Genomic DNA, 12,469 nt, shown 5'->3' with positions numbered 1-12,469 from the left:
GCAGCCCTCATATCATTGGGAAGTCCATTCCAATTTTGGATATTAAACCTAAGTCTCTACTTTCATGGATCCAATTCACATGGATAGGTTATATCCCAAGGGTTCAGTTTTAATTTTCCCTTCTTTTCCCCTCCCCTCTTAACAGAGGTATGTCACAAAGACCTTCCATTTTGTGAAAGTCATGACATGATCAATTCCATGTTATGATCACAAAATGAGGGAGCTAGGGTGGTGTTTCTGTACAAGAATATAATATAAATGTGTAGAGAGAGTGAACCTTAACTTCTTTCAGAATTGTTACATCGACAGAAAGAGAATATAAGAATATTCAGTTGGAAACATTCAATAAAATTGATGTAAACTGTGCAGAACAACCTTACATGACTTTATATGAGTGCGGGGGACGCCAGATGCACTCTGGTCAGATTATTATACGAGAGGAAATAAAATTAGCTAGATAATCCTTCTTGTAAACTAAAACTATTTATAAAGGTGATGTCATTCCTTCTTCACTGCCACAGATATTCCAAAATAAGACATAAGACATTTTAAATGCAAACTCTTCCATTTTGCAAAATAGTTCTCTTCTTCTTGCACTGTATGATTTAGTGTCTGATATCAGAAACCCGTGCAACAAACGAATACAATGTTATTAACTCTGTAACCAGACATTGCCAACAGAGATAACAAAAATCCCTGTCTCAGATCACCAACTCGACAAATGATCCTTGCGTGATTCAAGTGTATAATCAGCTTCACAATATAATCTTTGCCTCCCACTATCCTGAACAGTTGTTCATCCTTTCTTTCCTCTTCTACCGACATCCTGAACCAAAACAAACTGAAACACTCATCTTTTTGCTAATTACAGACATGGCTTGTTTTGCTAATTTCAAACCCATCACCCCCTACTTGCAAAAAGTAGGGATTCTAAATAGTTGAGTGGAGGCAAATCCTTATAGCTGATTGGTATTCTTAGTAACTATAACACTTTCTGGGTACTCAACATGCATACTATCTATTCCAAATTCCTCTGTGCTTTTTTTATATAAACTCTTTCATGTGTTGCTACCTCTTTTTTAAAAGACTGAATATGAACATGGCAATTTTGGGTATAATTGGTGAGACTTCTAATCTTGCATAGGAAGATTTAAAGATCAGAAAGGCTAACATCTTCTATGAAGACATCTGTTTAGAATAGGTTATAATTCTTAAGCTGAAAAACAGAGAGGGAACACTTACCACGACTTGCAACATACGATCATTCTGGACTGCGGGGGCCTCAGTTATCATCAGCGTCAGTGTCTGCATCAGTGTCTTTCCAAGGAGAACAACAGAACCAAACATGGCAACTATGCCAAACACCATTCCTATACTGAACCTGAAACAAAGAGAAACAAATGGTCTTGCGCACATCAAATGAGCAACTGCATATCATGAAGACACTTAAATGCATCAGTGCAGCCTAACATACCAAACAATGGGTCAAAACTTCCCCAGTGCTATTCTGTCTATCTGGTATAGCACCACAAAAGTATCAGCAATCCAGTAGAAGACTTAAGCCTACAGGAGTAGAACTGCATTTTTCTCCAATGAAGACATTAATGTCATAATGCTATACAAAACTGCATCCAGTTGAAGGTCAGGATTAGGCAGTGATTCACATTGTTTCCATGCCACTAGAACAGGAAATACTTATTTTCAGATTATCATAGCTTGCAAAATTTTATTAATGTTTCTTAACCAGTGGGAGGGAAAATTGGTACTGCACAGTATTTAATGCATTAGATAAAGCTTATTTTCTAGCTAAAATATTGCAAGTCTCTGTCAGCCTTCCCCCGCCCCTCAACAGTTTCATTGTTCCACTATCACCTTTAATTGAACCTCATCAAGAGTTAGTCAGTTAGCACATTTATTTTAAGCTGCTTGCATTTGTAATTAAAATAAAAGGGACAAGTGGAAGCCAGTATGTTCTCTTTTGCTATAAGATATTATACATATTATAAAAAGGCTATTTATGACTGATGTAAACCCATTTTAACCCAAAGTTATCTTACATAAGAGGAAACAGTAACAAAAAGTATCAACTCAGCAGATCTTTCCTCTTTTATTCACTTCTATCCCACTGAGAGTAACAGCAAAATAAGTTCAGTACTGAACAGAAAGATTAATACACACAATGGGACAAATTCAAGACTTCTCAGCTGTTATTCTCAGAGTTAGTGCAAAATAACGCTGGAAACGCAGTTTTGCATGCATTTTCTGGCCACCCCAAAAGTACCCACACAGCCACTGTGCATATCACTCACGCCAGGAGCATAAAAAATTCCAACAGAGGAAAGTGTAGAATCGATATAGGCTAAAATGTGAGCAATGCACCCTAACTCCCCACATAGCTTTAGAATGTCCAGTAAATGGCATTGCCAACAGAGCCAAACTTGTGGCCCGATTTCTGTCAGGGCTCAAAGCAAGAAACTTTTTAAGCATGTGCCTCTGGGGCAAAAATCAGTACTTGGTTTGGTCCTGCCAGGCGGGCAGGGGACTGGACTCGATGACCTCTCGAGGTCCCTTCCAGTCCTAGAATCTATAAATCTCTGGCCAGCCAGAGTACTGAATTTGGTTCCGCTGATTTCTCAGATTGCCCTCCCCACCAAAAGGTGTAATTCTGAAATGGGACTATTTGCATACAGTCTGACTTCAAAGGGACTACTCAGATGCTTGCAGGAAAAAGCTGCAGGCAGTATACCAATATTGTAATAATAGCGCGACTTTTGTCTGCTACAAAATACCAACAGGCATTTTAGGCAATGCTGCAGAATTATTACAGCTCAGCTTCTTGTTTATCTCCTTAATGAAAACAGTTACTTTATAAACAAAAACTTGATTTCTAATAAATGTTTTTGAAAGAGTACAAAGTAGAAGAGGATCTTCTATACATACAATAAAAAGTATGTTAAGTCTTCAGCAGAGCAGACCAGGAAAAAATAATTTTTATTTCTTTATTGGGTATTTCATAATCCCTAAAACTATAAGTATCAATGGTGCACTGACAATTTTCAGGGAAATTAGATTAGGAAAATGCCTAACTTCCATTAACTTCTACATTCCAGTGACCAGGGTAGAGCTTAGTGTACAGGGCTGGATACACCTTGCAAGACATGAAAAGCTCTCCTAATAAATATATAACCTACAAATTTACAATGTTTACAGCACCCCATTTTTTCAGCCAATATTTTGCCAAATACGGATTTATAAAAAGAGAAAGAAAAGAAGATTGGTACTGCAACTACATTTGTGTGGTTTTAATACTAAGTTATCAAGGCTGTATTATAACCTGATCATTTTAAAACTAGCAGTGTGGTAATAATTATTGTTACTCTGATTAATAAGAAGAAAGTTTTCTAGTGTTTGTCCAATACAAGGCCAAACTAGAATTCTGAAACTATACCATAGATAAAGAAATCTGGGTTTCCATCGTCCCCAACTGTAGAATAGACGGTTGAAGAGAGCAGTTTGCCATCGCATATGAAAAGGAGAGATACTCAGTCCATATGACATCAGCCAGTCTTCATAAGATGCTTTCAGAGAGCTAGATGACTATAAGAAACAATGGAAAGTTAGTTTGACACACAGCTTTCAGGAAGATTTCATGTAATGACATCCAGTAGAACAAAGAGAAGAGTAGTATATGGCAGTATGTATGTGTGCATATAGCAACACTTACGTAAACTACCCAAAAATAATGAAATTATAAATTGTGCACAACACATACTTTGTAGGAACTATAAAACCTTATAACAGGAGTCTAATGTGTGGCCAGGGCCGGCTCCAGGCACCAGCTAAGGAAGCAGGTGCTTGGGGCGGCCAATACAAAGGGGCGGCACTCCGTCCGCTATAAGAATAAATGACAGTGTCCCACTGAAAAACAGATCAAAAAGTTAATACAAACCTTTTTCCCCACAGATTTTTCCAAATAGCACGTCTTTTCTAGTACTGACCATAACATCAGATCACACCAACATATTCTCACTTATGCAGCTTTAATACATAATAGTGAATCTAACAGATACTTACTAAACTCTAATTGCTTGAGTTTCCTAAACCCTTCACACTAGCTTTACTTTAACTTCTCATGGTTCAGGTCTACCTGATCCTTGCCTTATTAATTTTATTATAAACTTGATATACCTTATCATTTTTACAGGCCCTCAAAATTACGAATGCCTGCTAAATACTGGGGAGCCATATGAATACCTTTTAGCACTCAAGGGTCCTTAACATCCTTTTGTAACTGACAAAGCCCGCTCAAGACTCCTCAAGAATTTCAGCCTCTTGATCTTCGAAGTTAAAGCCTAACCTTAGTTGTGTGTATCTAAGGCACCTTTCATATCTGCTAGGACAGGGGTGGGCAAACTACAGCCTGTGGGATTGCCATCCCCATGGCGCCGCGGGGCTAAGGCAGGCTCCCTGCCTGCCCTGGCTCTGCTCCCAGAAGTCGCCGGCACCACGTCCCTGCAGCCCTCGGCTGCAGGTACCACCCCCCCACAGCTCCCATTGGCCGGGAACGGGGAACAGTGGCCAATGGGAGCTTCAGGGGAGGTACCCGCAGGCGAAGGACGTGCGTGGAGCCCTCTGCCCCCGCTCTCCCAGGGGCTGCAGGGACGTGGTGCCGGCTGCTTCCGGGAGCGGCATGAGGCCAGGGCAGGCAGGGAGCCTGCCTTAGCCTTGCTATGCACCGCAGCCACCCCAGAGCCGCTCAAAGTAAGCAGCACCGGGCCGGAGCCGGCACCCCAAACCCCTCCTGCACCCCAACCCCCTGCCACACCCTGCACCCCTCCAGCATCCCAACCCCCTGCCCTGAGCCCCCAGCCCCCTGCTGCACCCCGCACCCCTCCCAATACCCCAACCCCCTGCCCACTCCTGTACTAGGAGGAAGGACAACATTCCACACTTTCTAAGAATGTATGACTGAAGACAATGGGGCTCTGCAACGATTCAGAGATCTGCCTATATCAGGAGTGGGCAAACTTTTTGGCCCGAGAGCCACATCTGGGTGGGGAAATTGCATGCAGGGCCATGAATGTAGGGCTGGGGCAGGGGGTTGGGATGCGGGAGGGGGCTCAGGGCAAGGGCTGGGGTGCAGGAGGGATTCGGGGATGTACGAGGGGGCTCAGGGCAGGAGGCTGGGGGACTGGAGGGGGTGCAGAGTGCAGGAGGGGGCTCAGAGCAGGGGTGCAGGGAGGGGTGCGGAGTGCGGGAGGGGGCTTAGGGCAGGGGTGCAGGAGGAATGCCGCAGGGTGGCTGATGATGACTAAAGATATTCAATTTTGGGATTTTTCCTGGACTCTCCTGCTCTCCTCAAGAGTCCTCTCAGGACTGCTATCAACTACTCAATTGCCTCTAAACCATATGGTTTCTTTTTTTCTTTGCTCATGGATGAGCAGTATCAAAGGGGATCTAAAAAGAAAAAGGATGGTTGCTCAGACAGACTGAGAAACCCATTTCAAGGCCCTTATCCTGCAATGAGATGTAGATGGGCAGACCATTTGGAGTCCCAATTACTTCAGTGGGTCTCCACATAAGTATAAAAGTTTTGCCCACATTCAACTACAGGATAGGAGCCCAAAATTGTTTGTCAAAAAAAGCCTTTGAATAGCTAAAATCAGAAGACAGCCTGATGGCTGGTCTTTTTTTGTTTACCTACGAAAGAAAGATCGTAGTTCAGATTTTGGATTTTTTTCCCCCTTGTATTCAACCACTCCTAATGAATGGAGTGCCTAGCTCAAGTTTGTTTGCTGGTATTTGTTCTAGATCTCCTCAAATAAAATTTGAACAATTTTTTAAAATAACTGATTTTTTTACAAATAGCTTATTGGACTTTTTGTCAGCTTAATTATTAAATCATAACATCACAATATTTTTCTATAAAATGTTTGGCAAATATTGCTTTCATTATTCGCTGAGCTTTATTTGTTTTTTATCAAGGCAAGCAGCAGAGGGAGCTGCTTATTACTCCTGCCTGCTCATCTTCTAAATATTAAGAGAAAATATCTTTAAGAGTTTGTTCCTATATAATTTCTAAAAATATTTTTGCACCTAGCCTACAGCTAAATCTGTTTGCCTTATTGGAATAAGCCAGGTTTCACCAGGGCTGACGTGAGTGATTAAAATTGCAGGATTAGGACCTTTGCTCTGAAAAATAAGAACAGCGTGGAGGGAGCACTATGTTTGATTTTCACAATCGTTGTTCTCAAGTTTGTTACATTTATATAAGTATTTAACGACTTGGATCTACTTTCAAAGGACGAGCAACAAAACAAACAACTAGCATCAACATTAAAATTTACTGAGCCAAGTTTTGCTAGTTATGAAGATATACTTCCTCTGTGGACGATAGTACTTCCATGATCTCTATACAGACCACGGTATTTATTTAGCCAGATTTATAAAAATGCTAAAAGAGACACTAATCCATATGCTCTAGGGCAGGGTTCTCAACCTTTTTCTTTCTGAGGTCCCCCCCAACATGCTAAAAAACTCCACAATAACTGTTTTTTTTTTGCATATAAAAGCCAGGTTGGCATTAGGGGATAACAAGCAGAGCAATTGCCCAGGGCCCCATGCCACATGGTCCACTGCAAAGCTACATTGCTCAGGCTTCAGCCCCGGGTAGCAGGGCTCAGCGACCTGGGCTTCAGCCCCATGTGGTGGGGCTTCGGCTTTCTGCCCTGGGCCCCAGCAAGTCTAACGCTGGTCCTGCTTGGCAGATCCCCGAAACCTGCTCGCGGCCACCCACGGGGCCCCAGACCCCTGGTTGAGATCCCCTGCTCTAGGGTCCCTTGATACAGCTGCGAAACGCATCCTTTAATGCAGCAATTTAACCCACCACACATCCCTGCCCCTGTCCCTTTACCTTTCAATCCCTCCCACCACCTCCACCGCCATTTTCAAACGCCTGGAGGGAAAAAGGAGCCTCGTAACACTCCCCGAAGGTTACTTTAGGACTATTTCATTCACAAGTGGGTTATGAAGTTTTGTTTTACTTGTTATGGCTGTGACCATGTATTAAAGACGCTAAGACAGATACGCGGGGCTGCCTCGGGACGCAGCAAACCTGGGCCGGGGTGCGAGGCGCCCCCCACAGACTTGGGCGGGGGGGGGGGGTGGGGGAGGGACGCACCCAGCCAGCCCCGCCCCTCCCCTCCCCCCTCGCTGCTGCAGGGGCCGCCGGCCCGCAGTGACCCCTCCCCCCTCGGGATGCAGCCGGGGGTCCAGCGCTCCCCCGTCCTTTCGGCCCGCAGCCCTTCGCTGCCCCGGCGACCTCACCCTCAGCAGCGTGTCCGCCAGGTAAATGACGCACCAGCCCCCCAGCACGCAGACCACCACCGGGATCGGGATCATTGCGGCACCGAGGAGGAGGCGGCAGCAGCGGCGGTTCCCGCATACAGAGATGCCCCCGGAACTAAACGTGTCTCGGAACCTTCCTGCGGCAGCCTCATTTTCTGGTCGGACACTTCCGGGAATGGGACACGGGAGAGACGGCACAACCGGTCGCGGGGAGATTGGATTACGTCGTGATGTATCTAACCTCCCTTGTCTCCCCCTCCCCATGAAAATCCATAGCGGCGAATGGTTGCTGGTGCGCATGCGCTTGCTACTGCCTTCAGCGGGTTGCGACCTTTGAGTTTGCGCATGCGCGCTGAGCTTCCTGAGCTGCCCCGGCGAAAACTAGGGAGGGTGCTGTGAGAGGAGCGCTTGTGGCTTGTGCGCAGGCGCAGTGAAGTGATCTTTCCAGGCTTCTCACGTAATAATAGCTCCTCTTGGGCTGTGCGTGGGGCTCGAGCTGCGCATGCTCGGTGGGGGGGGCTCTCAGTGAAGGAGAAGCCTGCAATGACCTTGCTACACAGTGACATTGCTCCGGACCTCACCTGCTGTGCGCCCGTCACCTGCAGCCCCCTCTGGCATGGTGGTGGGGGGAGAAGCCAGGCACGTGCCTCCCTCCAGCACCCTGCACAGCAGCGAGGAGGAGGGCACGGCCCCAGTCTATGCCCAGCGAGCACCACAGTTGACTATAATAGTGCCATGCAGCAGAGGTGCTTGGCCCAACGGCCAGGGCCCTGCTTTAGCTGCCTGGCTTGAGTTAACCTGGCCCATGTTTGAAGACTCAGAATTTCAAACCCTAGCCTGAGCCCAAGTGTCATATCCCAGCTCCTGCCTGCTCGGCCCTCTCCTTGCTGCCCAACTTACCCTTTCATTTAAAAGGAAATTAAGTTTCTATCACTAGCTGGTGTAAAGAAAAGCTTTCCATTGTGAACTGTTACAATGCTAGGTTTCAGAGTAGCAGCCGTGTTAGTCTGTATCCGCAAAAAGAACAGGAGTACTTGTGGCACCTTAGAGACTAACAAATTTATTAGAGCATAAGCACATCCGAAGAAGTGGGTTGTAGCCCACGAAAGCTTATGCTCTAATAAATTTGTTAGTCTCTAAGGTGCCACAAGTACTCCTGTTCTTGTTACAATGCTGCCTTTCTGAGTGGGAAGAGAGATGTCCTCTCTGCAGTACAAATTCAATTATGTCTGAGACCCTACTTACAACATAGGGTATGCCTGCCTGCACTTAAGGTAGTGTGTAGAGTGCATACACTGCAAACTCCCCCAGCATGTGTATAAATAGCAGCGTAGACAGTGATGCACTGCTTAGGTGAGTAGAGTACATAGGGAAAGACTCTGGCATCAGGGAAAGGCTCCGGTTGCTCGAGCCTTTCACTGCAGTGGGGAAAGGCTCTGGAAGGGAGCTTTTCCCTGCCACGGTGAAAGACTGTGGTACTTGGGAGCTGCCAAAGCCTTTCCCCACTTGCCGCCCTCTTGCCAGAGCTTTTTACTGCAATGTGTAGCTACACACCATAGCATGGACTCAGCTTGCCTTTCACTAGGGTACGTAGCTACACCTTCCCACACACCACCCCAAGTGTTGACAGGATCACAGTTGTATTCTGCTAGTGTTCAGCAAAGATTCCATTTTTGGCCTCAAGCCTGCAGATTTGTACAGGCAGAGCCCTCAGGCCATGTGGAGCCCCACAGAAATCACTGAGGCTTTGCACAGCTCTAGGGATCCACCAGAGCAGATCTGAACACAGAACTGGGGGCTCATATTGTGGACAGGATCTGACTGTTTTAACCATCTCCATGGATTGGAGAAGAACATGCATATAGGAGGTGATCACAAAAACATAAATCCTTGTGGTGAGGGCCCCATCTGAAAGAAACGATCACAACTTCCAAAAGCTACTTGCAATAGAAATCAGGTGCCAGAATGTGGGAGTGTTTTCATTTAGTCTGATTTCATATCAAGTAGTAGCAAAATTCAGTCCTAGAATAATGCCAGGACTGATTTAGGGACCCAGAGAAGATATTTGAGTAATTTTTCCCCAGTGCTGGCATAGTATTTTGGCATAAATAATAATATAAATAATTTTACAAATGTGCTAGCATTATCAACTGAGTTTTTAAAATACAGTATTAAAGAAAAAAAATTTGCAGCACAAATAATGTGTCCAAATCATTTGGGTGTTTCCTCATTAACTCTTCCGTACTCTCTAGTTATAAAGATTAACACATTTCCCCTTTCTTCCCCCAGTTTTCTTGTCTTCTATGCACTACTATACAAATACACCACTTTGTATCCGGCTGAAGAAGTGCAATTTTATTGGAACTTGTAGGAAGGTCAGAATTGATTTTAGAAAGTACACAGAAGTGAAAGATTTACAATTCTACCTACATGAACTAATATTGTTTTTTATTAGATTCCCTTTGGGGAAAAACTGATTGTGCTTACTTTTCTTTTTTATCAATATTTCTAAAAAAGTTTAATTCCAAAATTCAGCCCTTTTATCATTTTTTCATCAATTTCTGCAGAAAGCCTGTTGCAGAAGTGCTGGAGTCAATACAAAAATAATTCCACAAGGGCTGGCTATGGCTATTCTGTAGTTGTTCACCGTCTATTCAATTCTTGTGTATGCTCATTTGAAGACTAGCTACACAGAGCAATGATGCAGCTGTAGTTATATTAATGGCACACATATTAAAAGTAGGGCTGTCAAGCGATTAAAAAAATTAATCACGATTAATCGTGCTGTTAAACAATAATAGAATACCATTTATTTAAATATTTTGGATGTTTTCTACATTTTCAAATATATTTATTTCAATTACATCACAGAATACAAAATGTACAGTGCTCACTTTATATTTATTTTTGATTACAAATATTTGCCCTCTAAAAAACCAAAAGAAATAGTATTTTTCAGTTCCCCCATTACAAGTAGTGTAGTGCAATCTCTTTATCATGAAAGTTGAACTTACAAATATAGAATTATACAAAAAAACTACATTAAAAAATAAAACACTGTAAAACTTTAGAGCCTACAAGTCAACTCAGTCCTACTTTTTGTTCAGCCAATCGCTCAGACAAATAAGTTTGGTTACAATTTGCAGGTGATAATGCTGCTCGCTTCCTGTTTACAATGTCACCTGAAAGTTAGAACAGGAGTTTGTGTGGCATTGTTATAGACAGCATTGCAAGATATTTACATGCCAGATGCGCTAAAGATTCATATGTCCCTTCATGCTTCAACCACCATTCCAGAGGACATGCATCCATGCTGATGATGGGTTCTGCTTGATAATGATCTAAAGCAGAGCGGACTGACGCATGTTCATTTTCATCATCGAGTCAGATGCCACCAGCAGAAGGTTGATTTTCTTTTTTGGTGGTTCAGGTTCTGTAGTTTCTGCATAGGAGTGTTGCTCTTTTAAGACATCTGAAAGCATGCTCCACACCTCGTCCCTCTCAGATTTTGGAAGGCACTTCAGATTTTTAAACCTTGCGTCGAGTGCTGTATCTATCCTTAGAAATCTCACATTGGTACCTTCTTCGTGTTTTGTCAAATCTGTAGTGAAAGGGTTCTTAAAATGAACAACATGTGCTGGGTCATCATCCGAGACTGCTATAACATGAAATATATGGCAGAATGTGGGTAAAACAGAGCAGGAGGTATACAATTCTCCCCCAAGGAGTTCAGTCACAAATTTAATAACGCATTTTTTTTAACAAGCGTCATCAGCATGGAAGCATGTCTTTTGGAATGGTGGCTGAAGCATGAATGGGCATACGAATATGTTTAGCATATCTGACACATAAATACCTTGCAATGCCAGCTACAAAAGTGCTGTGCGAACACCTGTTCTCACTTTCAGGTGACATTGTAAATAAGAAGCGGGCAGCATTGTCTCCTGTAATTGTAAACAAACTTGTTTGTCCTAGCGATTGTCTGAACAAGAAGTAGGACTGAGTGGACCTGTAGGCACTAAAGTTTTACATTGTTTTGTTTTTGAGTGCAGTTATGTAAAAAAAAAAATCTACATTTGTAAGTTACACTTTCACGATAAAGAGATTGCACTACAGTACTTGTATGAGGTGAATTGAAATACATCTAGTGTAAACCTAAACTATGTACTCCAGGCTAGTCTCTGGGAATATCTTAAAGTGTATAGGATCATCTCCTGCAAATTTACTCACATGAGTAGTCTCACTGAACTCAATCACAGTAAATAAGATCTGTGCCTGCTATTATGTGTTTGCAGGATTGGGTCTATAAAAGGCTTCTGTGAACATTACTATAGTTTTGTTTACTGCTCTCTTTGTAAACTTTGTAAAATACTGTTTATGAAACTGGCATACAACTGTGGCAGTGCAAATCAGAAAGAATGTTCCTAAAATATACTTTGTACATCTTACAGATAGAAGTCCTAATACAGATAAACACATACAATTGCTGGCTTCTGCAGAAGAGGGAGCTTCCCACAAAGCAGAAGACATATTTTTGAGTGAATTAAACACTGAACCTGATTGTCCTCTTATTACTATGACTTCAGTGAGTATTTTGAATGTGACAGGAATGCACGAATGAGCCCTTTATTGTAATAAAATATGAGACTGTTCAAGAAAGGTCATTATGGAAGTAAGTTGGTTGCATTTTATATTTTATTATTTTTATGCCAGAATTAAAGATTTACCACTTAAGATAGATAGGATAGACATACCCTCAGTTTGTGTTTGCAGACTTGCAAAGGATGCAGGGGTTTGCATTCTGGCTTCTGTAAAGTGTTTGATCAGAACCCTTTCAGTGTAATATGCAGTAAATAAATAAATCAATGTAAAACATATTGCAGAGATTAGAAAAATTTTTTATAGACAGCATTGTACAGACCAGGTAATGTGCCTCAGTTTAATGTAGTACTTAAGCACATGTTTAAGTCCATCCCTATTCAGCAACGCATTTATGCATGTGCTTAATTATTATTATTTATATTACCATAGCACCTAGGAGCCCTAGGCGTGAAGTTGCATTGATGTGTGTAGTCCCATTGGTTTTATATTAGATGGTCAAGATTAAAGATTAAGATGGAAT

General features: G+C 42.9%; 1 protein-coding gene across 1 annotated transcript in view; it reads right to left on the bottom strand.

Annotated features, from left to right (window-relative positions):
* LOC112105116 (membrane-bound transcription factor site-2 protease) overlaps positions 1 to 7,726 on the bottom strand; it is a 38,995-nt gene extending 31,269 nt beyond the window's left edge. Inside the window, exons 1-3 of the mRNA XM_024197781.2 lie at positions 7,327 to 7,726; positions 3,449 to 3,597; positions 1,243 to 1,381 (exon numbers count right to left, since the gene is read on the bottom strand). Of these exons, the coding sequence (XP_024053549.1) occupies positions 1,243 to 1,381; positions 3,449 to 3,597; positions 7,327 to 7,647 (609 nt within the window). The 5' untranslated portion in view covers positions 7,648 to 7,726. The remainder of the gene's footprint in view (positions 1 to 1,242; positions 1,382 to 3,448; positions 3,598 to 7,326) is intronic.
* Positions 7,727 to 12,469: the final 4,743 nt, after the last annotated feature.

Source organism: Terrapene carolina, unplaced genomic scaffold (genome assembly GCF_002925995.2).
Source record: "Terrapene carolina triunguis isolate 2854851 unplaced genomic scaffold, T_m_triunguis-2.0 Scaffold23, whole genome shotgun sequence".
Lineage (NCBI taxonomy): Eukaryota > Metazoa > Chordata > Testudines > Emydidae > Terrapene > Terrapene triunguis.
The sequence above is the reverse complement of the archived record's forward strand: the minus strand, read 5'-3'. Positions and strand labels throughout refer to the sequence as shown.